The sequence below is a fragment of the Lepus europaeus genome, chromosome 14 (assembly GCF_033115175.1).
Source record: "Lepus europaeus isolate LE1 chromosome 14, mLepTim1.pri, whole genome shotgun sequence".
In the NCBI taxonomy this organism is placed as follows: domain Eukaryota; kingdom Metazoa; phylum Chordata; class Mammalia; order Lagomorpha; family Leporidae; genus Lepus; species Lepus europaeus.
The window spans coordinates 60,491,236-60,505,877 of record NC_084840.1 but is presented as its reverse complement, the minus strand read 5'-3'; the positions used below and the strand labels follow the sequence as shown (position 1 = coordinate 60,505,877).

The 14,642-nt window shown below is 40.8% G+C and overlaps 1 protein-coding gene across 1 annotated transcript in view; it reads right to left on the bottom strand.

Moving 5' to 3' along the window:
* LOC133773805 (WD repeat-containing protein 64-like) overlaps window positions 1–14,642 on the bottom strand; it is a 155,703-nt gene that overhangs the window by 91,225 nt on the left and 49,836 nt on the right. The window contains exon 9 of the mRNA XM_062211387.1: window positions 58–137. Within this exon, the coding sequence (XP_062067371.1) occupies window positions 58–137 (80 nt within the window). The remainder of the gene's footprint in view (window positions 1–57; window positions 138–14,642) is intronic.

Here is a 14,642-nt window from a genome sequence, read left to right as displayed (position 1 = left end):
TCAAGGAAAGTACTCTCTGAATGAAAAGAATCTCTCTGTATCCTGATCTGTCCTTACCTCCAGTAACAATCACATTTGCTTTGGAACAGTAGCAAAATGTGTTGGCTCCTCTTGGCATGGCAAACTCTCTGACAGGCCTGGAAAACACAAATTAGGTGTGAGAAGTAGATATTTTTCTTTGAAACCCTATTCTATAAATAGATTATATTCAGTAAGTTCATTTCTAAATCAGTTATAAATCTATTTGCACACATAAAATAATTAAGTCATGATTAAGTCCTCCCTGCCCCACAGAATCTGCTTGCTCTAATGTGGTGACATTTGCATAGTATTTTATATATGTTGCGGTGTAAAATGAAACCTTAATCCTCCACTTTGGGTTTGTGGTTTTACTGATACAAAGGATGGGCAAAGCTGTATCAGTTCTTAATCCAGAAAGGATATAGGGCAGCTAAACAAGTCCATTTGGTAGCACATGATGCCAAGAACCCAGTTAGACTCTTCTCCCTCCCTCACCACCCACATGAAATGGCTATCATGTCCCATTAATTTTTCCTCTAAAATATACCTGAAATCTGGCCACTTCATCCCATCTCTACTAAAATATCTTGGTTCAGCCCTCCATCCTCTCACCAGAATTACTGCAATAAACTTCTAATGTCTCAGCTTAAACAGGGAGGTATTCCAGGCCAGTTGTATGCTTGCTAAAGAAGTAGGGGCATGGAGCAAGCAGCATCCTATCTTTTCTCCCAAAGATGGTGGAATTAGTTGGAGAAGAGTAAGGGCAGGAGATAAGAGATTAAAGGCAATTATGTTTTCTCCTCTATAATGTTAGAAGTAAAAAATTTGGGAGGGCCTTAGGTGAACGCATTTTGTAAAAGTGGCTCCCACTCTGGATTATTGCCTCTCGTTCATCCATATTGTGCCCATTCCCAGGAGCAAGAGAGCATACAATAAAAAATTCCAGATCAGGGGTTGGTAAACTTTTTCAATAAAAGGACATAATGAATATTTTAGATTTTTTGCCAACTACAGATAGTTCCCAATTTATGATGGCTTATCTTAGGATGTTTTTGTCATGTGAAGCAATATGCATACATTTAGTGGAAACTGCACTTCAAATCCGAACCTTTGATCTTTTCTAAGCTAGTGATATGTGTTAGGACATCTCCTGAAATGCTGGTCAGTGGAAGCAGCTGTAATTCCTAGTTGGCCACACAGTCACAAGAAGGGGAAACAAATGATAACTCTACAGTGTGTTGTGGTGCCAACAGTTTTTTGATTTTGTGTTTTGGTATCCTATCCTTTCTACAAAATACCCATCTTTATGTGTACTTGAGATATTTAATACTTGATTATAAAGTACACTTTGTGTTAAATGATTTTGTCCAAATATAGGCTAATGTAAGTGTTCTGAGCATGTATAAGGTGGGATGGGCTAAGCTATGATGTTATATAGTATATTTTCTACTTATGGCATTTTCAATTTAAAGTGGGTTTTTAAAAAAGGTTTATTCATTTATTTTGAAAGTCAGAGTTACATAGGGAGGGGGAAAGACACACACACACATACACAGAGAGAGCTTTTCATTCACTGGTTCACTACCCAGATGACCACAATGGCCAGGGCTGAGCCATGTGGAAACTCGTAGCCAGGATATTTATCCAGGTCTCCCATTTGGGTGGCAGAGACCCAAACAGCTGGTTTTACATGCTGTTTCTCTCAGATCACTAATAAGGAGCTAGACTGAAAGTAGAGCAGCTGGGACACGAACTGGTACACATATTGGATGGCAGCATTGCAGGTGGCAACTCCACATATTACACTAAAACACTGGCCCTTTAAAATATGTTTATCGGGATGAAACTACATCCTAAGTTGAGAAGTGTCTACTCTGTCAACTAGAACACAGAAATAATCATTGATGACACAAATGAGTAAGTGGCTGTGTTCCCATGCAACTGTATTTATGAACAATGAAATTTTAGGTTAATGTCATTTTCATGGTTCATGACATATCAAATTTTTTTCAACTATTAAAATGTAAAAATCATTCTTCGTTTGCTGACATTATAAAGCCTTGTGGTCTTTGCATTTAGCCCGTGGACCATGGGTTGCCAATCCCTGCTCAACATGCAGGAATAGGCAATATAGTACGGCAGATTGGGTTGCTGCTGACACCACCAGCAGCCCGTATTGGAGTGCCCATTCTAGTCCCAGCTGCTGTGCTTCAGATCTAGTTTCCTGCTAATGTGATCCAAGGAAGGCAGCAGAAGATGGCCCAAGTACTTGGGCCCCTGCCAACCACATGGGAGACCTGGATGGAGTTCTGGGCTCTTGTCTTCAGACCTGAATCTTGCAGCCATTTGAGAAGTGAATCAGCCCATGGAAGATCTCTGTATGTGTGTGTGTGTCTATCTGTCTCTGTTGCTCTGCCTTTTAAATACACAAATAAACCTAGAAGAAAAAAAAAAAAAGAGGAACAACGAGCTTAGAGCAGTGTAAGTTTATAAAAGTCCCACCTCTTCTCAGCATTCAAATTTCTTTTCTATCTTTTTTATATGCTCTTCCATTTATTTCTTGGGGGAACAAAAAAAAAAAACAGAACTAACATTTATTGACCATGAACTGTCTGCCAAGCATTAAGTTAGGAACATTTCATGAATTAACTTAAGTAATTTTTCTAAGGCTATGTGGTAGATATATTTTTCCCATTATAAAAAATGGGGAAACAGACTAAGAGAGCTAGTGTTCCTATTCAATAATTACAGAGCTAGTGAGTGCTAGGACAGAAACCTGTATGACTACACAGAAGCACATGGGCACTGTACTCTTTCAGTATAATAATCTGCCGCCAAGCTGGGTAACTAATGAAAAGCAATGCCAAGTAGTTAGTTGCTTATCTCTTGGAAGCTGTCAAGCACTCAGAGGGTTAAAGGTTCAACTTGTGTCTTGCAACATGCCAGTATGCTCTACATGGTATAATTAATTGCAGGTGTTCATTTTCTTTATGGTACAAAACTCCATTTATGAAATTTCGATACAAAATTATAACACTTCTGAAATGGAAATTTTTTGAGAGGATTTTTTTCTGCTGTTTTGGAAGCTTGTGCTGGCTCCCACTTTAACAGCTGGCCAATTATGCATTTGTATAAATGCAGTTTCATCTGGCTCAACATAAAACTCATTATAGGAATTGAGGAAACAGGAATATGTTGAATCTGGGAATGAAGTGGCCCCAGCCTTCCTTTCATGAGATGACTCTGCAGTGGCAGTGGCGTTCTGAAAACAGGACTATACAAAATCACTTGAGAAACCTCTTTAGCTTCCACATTTAGAAGGAGAGTGGCCCAAGTGAGGAAGTAGTTTTAATGCTCAGCTGGAATCTGACTGAACAGAACAAGATCATTGCTTGCTGAGATTGTCTGAGTATTTTTTTTTACAGGCAGAGTGGATAGTGAGAGAGAGAGAGAGAGAGAGAGAGAGAGAGAAAGGTCTTCCTTTTGCCATTGGTTCACCCTCCAATGGCCACTGTGGCCAGCGCATCGCGCTGATCCAAAGCCAGGAGCCAGGCACTTATCCTGGTCTCCCATGCAGGTGCAGGGCCCAAGGACTTGGACCATCCTCCACTGCCTTCCTGGGCCATAGCAGAGAGCTGGCCTGGAAGAGGGGCAACCGGGATAGAATCCGGCGCCCCAACCGGGACTAGAACCCGGTGTGCCGGCGCCGCAAGGCGGAGGATTAGCCTGTTAAGCCACGGCGCCGGCCTTGTCTGAGTATTTTTATCACAGGTTTGTAACTCCCTCTCATCAACTAAGCTCCAAAAGATGGAACAAATACTAAGAAGCCCCAGATTGGGCTCAAAGACATACACCTGACTGTTACCAAATAGATGCTTTTTAGAGCAAAGACCATAGCATAAGTGTTAGGTGGAAAATTAGACCATCTAGAAAATTAAACATTCTAGAATCTAGATAAACTAAATGTTAACAGCTATAAGTACTAAATCTATGGGAACACTATGGAGAACAGAAATGCAAAACTCTACAGTATCATAACATAAACTGAAAATACATTCAAACCTAAATTTTGAAGGAAATATATAAAAACTGTATCAAACCCAACATATTGATTGCCACTGTGTCTGTGTGTATGTATGTGTGTGTGTGTGTGTGTGTAATGGAGTACAAGAACAGAAGGAATAAAATAAGTGGCGGAGACTGTGACTACTCAACTCTGCTCTTGAGTTTCTCCATCTAAAAAAATGTTTGCAATTTGTCTAGAGTTATTATATTTGAAAAGCAGATTTTCTCTGACAAAAAGAGGCATCCCATCTGAGTGAGATTTTAAAAAGATTAATATTCCTTGTTTCAAGCCTAACACAAACATTCACAACTTGATTGCCAATCAGATCCTTAAGCTTGGAAAAAGGAATATTGGCACATTCACAACTTGTTCCCAAAGGAATATTATGATGGATTTTGACAGCAGGTGAATGTCAAAGCCCTCTTCAAAAATTTGCCCTCCAGAAAACAACTGAAACAACTGTAAGTAAATAATGACACTTTGAATTGTTACCTTTTAGAATTTTCAAAGCCCTTTCACCCATCTTAGCTAATTGGAGGTACAAATTTCCCACGAGGTAAGAAAGGTAGTACTGTTTTCATTCACAAATAATGTTATTGAGGTTCAAATAACTTGTTTCATGCCCAAGACCACGTGTCTGATACACTAGTGGTAGAAATGACTTTAGAATTCATTTGCTCCCACACAATTCTGTCCCTGCAATTAAATTCTATCCTAGGAAAGAGTATCATGTAAACAGCCCCCCTAACCAGGAGCCTATACCTGCTGCTTGAACAACTTCTAGATCTTTGCATAATTTGATCTTCACCTTATTTATATCTCTGCTCAAATGTTACCTCCTCAAAGAATTGTCTGCTGACCAAGCCTCTCAAAAATATTGCCTCTCATCACTCTCTATCCCTCAGCCCTATGTCATTTATATCATGTATTATTTGATTATTCGTCTCGCTGGAATATGAGATCTGTTAAAGCTGCTTCAGATTGGCGCAGCTCCGGCCGTTGCGGCCATCTGGGGAGTGAACCATCGGAGGGAAGATTCCCCCGCCCTCTTTCTCTCTCACTCTCTCTCTCTGCCCCTCCTCTCTCTGTGCAACTCTGACTTTCAAATAAATAAATAAATCTTTAAAAATCAATCAATCAACCAATAAATAAATAAATAAAAAGAAAATTCCCTGGAGTAGGTATCAGCTATGTTGTCCTTAAAGTAAGAGTGTGGGGAGGGGAAAGAGGGAGGACTGTTCCAGGCCCTAAATGTGTACAAAGTCCTAGAACTCACCCAGAAAGCAGCAAGAGTTTAGTGTTATAGGAAGCTAAGTTTAGGCAGTTAAAGGGATTAAGCAAAGGTGTATGCATGGGCAAGACTACAGAAGTGTTGTGTTGGAGACAGAAAATTGTTAAAGGTCATTGAGTAGGTATCATAGAAGTTAGAGCATTCAAGAGCTAACAAGATAAGGCACAGAGGTCAGAAACAATACCAAAGTTTCTGAAGGAAAAAATTGTAATTTAGGGCCTGTTAATATCAAATTTGATTCCTATTTTATGTTGCATTGTCGCTTTTAGCCCTTGCTTTATACTCCTGTGGAACTATGGTCTTCCTACATTTTACTTGTTGAATATTATGGTTAGTGGTGACTTAAGCCTGTGAATATATGATTTAAAATGTCTGCAAAAACTGACGAGAGGGAGGGAGGGAGCGTGCAGGGGGAGGGAGGGAGGGAAGTGTGGTTATCTTTTGGAACTGTACCTATGAAATGCATGAAATCTGTTCTCTTTATATTAATTTTAAAAAAAGAAAATACACGGCCGGCGCCGTGGCTCAATAGGCTAATCCTCCGCCTTGCGGCGCTGGCACACCGGGTTCTAGTCCCGGTCGGGGCACCGGATTCTGTCCCGGTTGACCCTCTTCCAGGCCAGCTCTCTGCTGTGGCCAGGAAGGCAGTGGAGGATGGCCCAAGTCCTTGGGCCCTGCACCCCATGGGAGACCAGGATAAACACCTGGCTCCTGCCATCAGATCAGCGCGGTGCGCTGGCCACAGCGCACCAGCCACGGCGGTCATTGGAGGGTGAACCAACGGCAAAAAGGAAGACCTTTCTCTCTGTCTCTCTCTCTCTCACTGTCCACTCTGCCTGTCAAAAAAAACTAAAAAAAAAAAAAAATTACACAACTGAATATACCAATGTAAAGTTAATCTTTAACAAGGAAGAAATAAGCCACTTAACAGGTAGACTTAGTGTGTTTATTGTTCTGTCTGTAGCTTTTCTTGGTCATGAAATCACTGCCAAGTTTATTTTTTAGTCCCCTTTGTAAAACTTCCTGTTCTTATTTCTGAGGACCATTATTTATCACACCCTTTTCTAAAAACTCTCATGTCTATAATACTAAAATATTTAAGTGGCCTTTAACACATTCTGCTTTGCACTCTTAATTATCACCCTTGCCAGTGGTGTGCCAGGAAAAGTCCAATATTCAGCTGGATGGCCAGGGAGGGTGATGGGCCATTGTTTTGTAAGGTTTTCTTTCCATGGAATAAAGATTCATACCATGGCTATGACATCTCTGAACATGGAGTTGAGGAGAGATTTGTAATTGCATGCCACTATATAGTATTTCTATGTTCTTGAAGATGTAAAAACCTCAAGAACATAGATGATGGGGCTGGCGCTGTGGTGTAGGGGGTAAAAGCCACTGCCTGCAGTGCTGACATCTCATGGGCGCCGGTTCAACACCCGGTTGCTCCACTTCTGATCCAGCTCTCTGCTATGGCCTGGGAAAGCAGTAGAAGATGAGACAAGTGCTTGGGTCCCTGCAACCACGAGGGAGGAAGCTCCTGGCTCCTGGCTTTAGATCGGTGCTGCTCTGGCTGTTGCGGCCAACTGGGGAGTGAACCAGTGCGTGGAAGACCTCTCTCTTTCTCTCTCTCTCTCTCTCTCTCTGCCTCTCTTTCTCTCTCTCTGTAACTCTGACTTTCAAGTAAATAAATAAATCTTTTTTAAAAAGAACATATATGATAGTAAATTTTAATAAAATAAATAGGAAGTGATAAGCTTTGAATATTTATTGCTTTTGTTTTTGCTATAATTGTAAGTTTATATGACTTAATTTTTAACCATAACCATGTTTAACAACAGGCTTGCCAAATTCCTGAAATCTTACTAAGTCAGCTTTTATATGCTGACATGAGCTAACTCCAGAATACCACTGATTTTATGTCTGTATTTCTTATTTTCCCACTTAAATTTTAAATATTTAAAGACAGTGGTTATGATTTTTTTAACTTTTATTTAATGAATATAATTTCCAAAGTACAGCTTATGGATTAAAATGGCTCCCCCCACCCCATAACTTCCCTCCCACCCCCCACTCTCTCTCCCCTTCCATTAACATCAGGATTCATTTTCAATTCTCTTTATATACAGAAGATCAGTTTAATATATATTAAGTAAAGATTTCAACAGTTTCCACCCACACAGAAACACAAAGTGAAAAATACTGTTTGAGTACTAGTTATAGCATTAAATCACAATGTACAACACATTAAGGACAGAGATCCTACATGAGGAGTAAGTGCACAGTGACTCCTGTTGTTGACTTAACAAATTGGCACTCTTGTTTATGGCGTCAGTAATCACCCTAGGCTCTTGTCATGAGTTGCCAAGGCTATGAAAGCCTTTTGAATTTGCCGACTCTGATCATATTTGAACAAGGTCATAATCAAAGTGGAAGTTCTCTCCTCCCTTCAGAGAAAGGTACCTCCTTCTTTAATGACCTGTTCTTTGACAGTGGTCATGATTTAAATACATTTGTATTGCCCACAGTGATTTACTAAGTACTCAATGGATAAGTGATACATTTCTGGATTAAAGGTTAAATTACATGACCAGTGTAGGTTTTGGATTGCCACATTATAGTTTTGTGTACTGAAAATATTTACTCTGAAATGAAAGCTATTTATCTGAATGTTGACACAGAATACAGGCCTTCTACAGGATCGCTAGGGCATATTATATTTATAGGTGTTTTCACAATGCTTATCATTATGAATATAACATGAATTACTAGCCCAGAACAAAATCAATATAAAACTGATATATGGTTACATATTATTTTTTTAAAAATCATTTTATTTATTTGAAAGACAGAGTTACAGAAAGAGGTAGAGCCAGAGAGAGAAAGTCTTCGATCTGCTGGTTCACTCCCCAAATGACCACAATGGCCAGAGTTAGACTGATCCGAAGCCAGGAGCCAGAAGCTTCTTCTGGGTCTACTACGTGGGTGCAGGGACCCAAGGACTTGAGCCATCTTCTACTACTTTCCCAGGCTATAGCAGAAAGCTGGATCAGAAGTGGAGCAGCCAGGATTCAAACCAGCACCCATATGGGATGCCAGAGCTGCAGGCCAGGGCTTTAACCAGCTGCACCACAGCACCAGCCCCACATCTACTTCTGAATTAAATGTTTTAAAAGTGCATGTCTTTAAAATGCTGGTATATAATCATTAGCAGTTAATTACGTTGCAAAATCTAAATGAAACTGCAATTAATTGTGACATATAAATGACATCTGTGGAATCTTATCCACTGTAAAGAATTGAAATTGTTTTTAATGTACTGTGAAAAGCTTTCAAGTCATCTCTCTGTGTAATATATTATACACTGATACAGTTTTTTCTAAATGAGTTGAAAATATCTTTCATGGCCGGCGCCGTGGCTTAACAGGCTAATCCTCCGCCTTGCGGCGCCGGCACACCGGGTTCTAGTCCCGGTTGGGGCGCCGGATTCTATCCCAGTTGCCCCTCTTCCAGGCCAGCTCTCTGCTATGGCCCGGGAGTGCAGTGGAGGATGGCCCAAGTCCTTGGGCCCTGCACCCCATGGGAGACCAGGATAAACACCTGGCTCCTGGCTTCGGATCAGTGAGATGCGCCAGCCGCAGCGGCCATTGGAGGGCGAACCAATGGCAAAAGGAAGACCTTTCCCTCTGTCTCTCTCTCTCACTATCCACTCTGCCTGTCAAAAAAAAAAAAAAAAAAGAAAATATCTTTCATGAAGTCTGCACTTTTTTGTAAGCCTAGAAGCTTTGATTTTAATTTTGTTTAAAAATGTTATTTATTAGAGAGAGAGAGAGAGAGAGAGAGAGAGAGTTTTATTTGCTTGTTCATTCCTCAAATGCCAGCAAGGGCTGGGCTTGAATTGAGTTAGGAGCCAGAAACTCATTCTATGTCTCACACATGGGTGGCAGGAACCCAACACTTGAGCCATCACCACTGCCTCACAGGGTCTGCATTAACATGGAGCTGGAGTCAGGAGCCAGAGCCAGGTATCAAACCCAGGTAAGACAACAGGAGTCAACACGTGTCTTCAGCATTAGCCTAGATTTCATGCTCCCTGCTTGAAGTCTATAGTTTTTAAGAAAATGTAGGCCATTGTTTTAGAGATTTGATATTCTGTTCTATTACAATTTCTAATTCTGTTATTCCATTGCTTATATTAGAATTTAAAGAAATTCTGGCTTTATGTATGCAGAGGCTATTTAGTTTTCATTTCCCAATATTATGCAAATGTTAATAAATAGCATAAGAGGACCTAGAAGTTATTGTGCTTTGTAAGGTAGACAAATGGACTACTTTTCAGTTTTCTTAGTACTACTTTTAGTAATACTCTAAATATAAAGGGGGAAGTAAGCAGAGATATCTAGCTAAGAGTTTTTTTTAATGGTTTAAAAGCAAGATTTATTAGAGTCAGAGACCTCCAGCCAGAGTGGCATAGAGGGGGAATCCAAGAGAGGCAAAACTTGAAGGGGCAGGTGGTACTGCAGCACAATTTTGGGGAAGAAAAGAACTTGACAATCAGTTACAAGGCAGGGGAGAAAATCATGGAAAAACCTGATTTGCAGTCTTTTATCCTGTCTGGCTTGTTGATGATAAAACAGCCATCAGAAGGGTGGGATACCTAATTTGCTTTACAGTAAACTGGGAGCTCATAAGGAGCTTGCTATTCTCATGATAAGATTGGAAGCTTGGAGTAGATTAAGATGGCTGAGTAGGGAGGGAGCTTGCTACTTGAATGTAGGAGAATATAGTTTTTTAAAAAGTGGAAAGAGTGCAATATCAGGGAAGAGTTAGAGAGAAAACAGCAGAGGAAATTTTACATAAATTGGAGGAACGCAGTGGACCTATGTAGAGGGCAAAGATGTGGACAAGTTAGGATCCCACAAGCCAAGAGCCTCCAAACCTGCACTGAAGAGCAAGGTGAAACCAGACTGCAGCAGCTCAAGCCACTAGCAAAAAAAACTGCAGGAACAGCCTTGAAAGAATCCAGCTTGGAGCCCCATGGGGGATAGTGTACCTGCCAAACTAGTGGAGAAAAAACAAATGGGGGAATGTTTTCTCTCTCCCTAATCATCCTGCAAAGGCATCCTGTAACAAGCTGAAAGAGAGCAAGCACCATTTTGGACGTACGTAACAGCTGCGCCAGCACCTGTGGAGACTCCTGAGTCTAGTGGGGAGAATAGACAGGTGGCTGGATGCTCATGACTGTGGGAGGATTGTGTGCTGGGACTTTGAAAACACTGAGGCTGTGTGGGAGGGCTCAGGGTGTGGCTGTGACATTGGGAATTCACTGGGGGAGGCTCTACATGATCAGGGCTCTCTGGTTACCGAGTGATAGACACTGCTGGGGAATCTGAGCTCATACTAAAGACGGGCACAGATCCTTTGTGTGGTCCTTGTGGCAGAGTGGATGAATAATATACTCACTGGGGCTAGTGCCCAGGCACTGGTCTCCTTTGAGGAGAGGAGCTCAGCTGAGCCTATGCCAACAGACAAGAGGAAACCACCCCTCTGATAAAAAAGAAGATTAACTACACCAAACCTGAGTGTGTAGCCTCAGACATGTCTCTCACCCACCACATGCCTCTAGATATTCCCTGAAAGCAGACACTCTACTAATCCAATTAGACATAGTCCAAAGATAAAAACTGCCATAGCAAAAAATCAAAAAGAAACCAATGAACATCCTAATGAATGCTGAATAATAAACTCACCAATCCAAGAAACAAGATGAAGGAAGACAAAATGACACCACCAAAAGAACATAATACCTCAATACTAGATTGTGAAGATGATGAGATTGAAGCAATGCCAGAAGTGGAATTCAAAAAATTGATCATAGGATTACTTAGACACTAGTCTTGTTTATGTGATCCCTTTGACTCTTAGACCTATCATTATGGTCTATTGTGACCTAAAATTGATCACTTGGACTAGTGAGGTGGCATTGGTACATACAACCTTGATGGGACAGTATTGGAATCCCCTGCCACATTTCTAACTCCACCAATTGTGGCAAGTCAGCTTGAGCATGTCCCAAATTGTACATCCCCTCCCTCTCTTATTCCCACTCTTATATTTAACAGAGATCATTTTTCTGTTAACTTTAAACAGCTAAGAATAATTGTGTGTTAATTACATAGCTCAACCAATGGTATTAAGTAGAACAAACAAAAATACTAAAAGGGATATAATATTAAATTGTATATCAACAATGATGATAAGGGCTGATCAAGTCATTGTTTCTCATAGTGTCCATTTGACTTATTCAGGTTTCCTTTTTAATGCTCAGTTAGTTGTCACCAATCAGGGTGAGCATATGATATTTGTCCCTGTGGAACTGGCTTACTTCACTCAGCATGATGTTTTCCAGGTTCCTCCATCTTGTTGCAAATGACCAGATTTCATTGTTTTTTACTGCTGTATAGTATTCTATAGAGTACATGTCCCATAATTTCTTTATTCAGTCTACTGTTGATGGGCATTTGGGTTGGTTCCAGGTCTTAGCTATTGTGAATTGAGCTGCAATAAACATTAAGGTGCAGACAGCTTTTCTGTTTGCCAATTTAATTTCCTATGGGTAAATTTCAAGGAGTGGGATGGCTGGGTTGTATGGTAGGGTTATATTCAGGTTTCTGAGGAATCTCCAGACAGACTTCCATAGTGGCTTAACCAGTTTGCATTCCCACCAACAGTATGTTAGTATTCCTTTTTCATCACATCCTCTCCAGCATCTGTTGTTGGTAGATTTCTGAATGTGAGCCATTCTCACCGGGGTGAAGCAAAACCTCATTGTGGTTTACATTTGCATTTCCCTGATGGCTAGTGATCCTGAACATTTCTTCATGTGTCTGTTGGCCATTTGGATTTCCTCTTTCGAAAAATGTCTATTGAGATCCTTGGCCCATCTCTTAAGTGGGTTGTTTGTTTTGATGTTGTGGAGTTTCTTGATCTCTTTGTAGATTCTGGTTATTAACCCTTTATCTGTTGCATAGTTTGCAAATATTTTTTCCCATCTGTCGGTTGCCTCTTCACTTTCCTGACTGTTTCTTTTGCAGTACATAAACTTCTGGATTTGATGCAATCCCAAATGTTAATTTTGGCTTTGACTGCCTGTGCTTCTGGGGTCTTTTCCAGGAAGGCTTTGCCTGTGCCTATATCTTGCAGGGTTTCTCCAATGTTCTCTAATAATTCCATAGTGCCAGCTTGTAGATTTAGGTCTTTAATCCATGCTGAGTGGATTTTTGTGTAAGGTGAAAGGTAAGGGTCTTGCTTCATGCTTCTGCTTAGAAGCAATCAGAAGCAAATGCATGAACTAATGAAATCCATAATGACATGAAAGAAAATTTCTCCCACAAAATTGAGATCTTAAAGGGAAATCAAAATGAAATACTGGAAATGAAGAATTCAGTAGAACAAATAAACATATAGTGAAGAGCCCTAACAATGGAATTGGTGAAACAGAAGAAAAAATATCCAGCTTAAAAAAAGCACAGGAAATTATACAGTCAGATAAAACACAAGGAGAATACATTAGAAAACTTTAAAACACTGTTGGGAATCTACAGGATAATATTAAATGACCCAACATACAGGTTCTATGAGATCCTGAAGGCGTGGAAAGAGAGAAAGGATTAGAAGGACTTTTTGGTGAAATAATAACAGAAAATTTCCCCTATTTGGAGAAAGAAAGGGGCCTCCAAGTACAGGAAACATATAGAACTCCTAATAGACATGACCAGAAAAGATACATTGAAATCAAACTCTCTACAGTAAAACATAAAGGAAAAGATTCTAAAATAAACACAAAAGAAACACTGGATTACTTTTGAAGGATATCCAGTTAGACTCACAGCAGACTGCTCATCAGAAATCCTACAGGCTAGGGCAGAATGGCAAGATGGAGTCTAAGTCTTAAGAGAAAAAAAAAACTGTCAACCCAGAATACTATATCCTACAAAGCTCTCCTTTATAAACAAAGGTAAAATAAAGACCTTCCATGAAACAGAAACTGAAAGAATTTGTCAGCACCCATCCAGCCCTGCAGAAGATGCTAAGATGTGATGCACACAGAAACACAGAAACATGGTCATCGCTATGGAAGAGGGTAAAGGAAGGAAAACTCTCAGGAAAAGTACAAAGGAAATGCAAAGTAAAAAATAAGAATATCATGGAAAAATGGCAGGGAAAAGTCGTTATTTATCAATAGTCACTTTGAATGTAAATGGCCTTTACTCACCAGTTAAAAGACACAGACTGGTTGAATGAATAAAAAACAAAAACCGAGAGGGTGGCAAGATGGCGGAATAGGAAGGGAGCACACTGATAGTCCGGGGAGAGACGGTTTAATAAAAGTGGAGATACTGCAGGTTCAAGGAAGAGTAGGGGAAGAAACAGCAGAGGAAACTCTTCCAGAACTAGTGATTCACAGTGGACCTGCGTGGAGAGTGTGGGAGCCCAAGTTCGGGACACCAGCGGCAGACTCAACACACCAGTGCTGGAATGCGAGGTGAGCCGAACCTCAATATCCCGAGACACCGGCGGGCAAGCGGAAAGAGGAGACTAGAGGGGACCAGGCTTGAAACCCCATGGGGAAAAGTTCACCAGGCTAACTAGAAGAGAGAGAGAGAGAAAAAAAAAGTGAACGATATGGACACGAGTTTCTCTCTCTCCACTCACCACTCAAAGGTGAGCAAGACAAAGAGCAGGCGCCAATTTGGACATACATCATAAGCAGGGCGACCTCAGGTCTGCACCGGCCCTGAGCCTAGCACAAAAACCTGGCTCTGGGGTGTGTGTGTGTGAAATAACAGGAGATTAGGATCTAATGAATGTGTGGTGCTAAGAAACTGAGACTGTGAAAAAAGAGACAGTTGGGGAGAGAACTCACGGAATTCAAGTGAGTACACTCCAGAGACGATACAATTCGGTAACCTTGGCAACCCAGTGGGAGACTGCAGGAGAATTGAAGCCCACACTGAGGGCAGCAGAGATTCCCTGTGTGGTCCTTGGGAAAGGGCTTCCAATCTCTGGCTCCTGTGGGTATATCATTCGCCTGCTAACTACCTCCAATTCTGGTCAGCTGTGCAGAATTACTTACCTTTTGAATCAAAAAAAAAAAAAAAGAGAGAGAGATTTACCACGCCTAACCTGGGAGTGTCACCTTTGCCACACCCTCAACCCTGAGGAACCAAACAGAGCTCTCAGGCCACACCCATCTCAAGCCTCTAA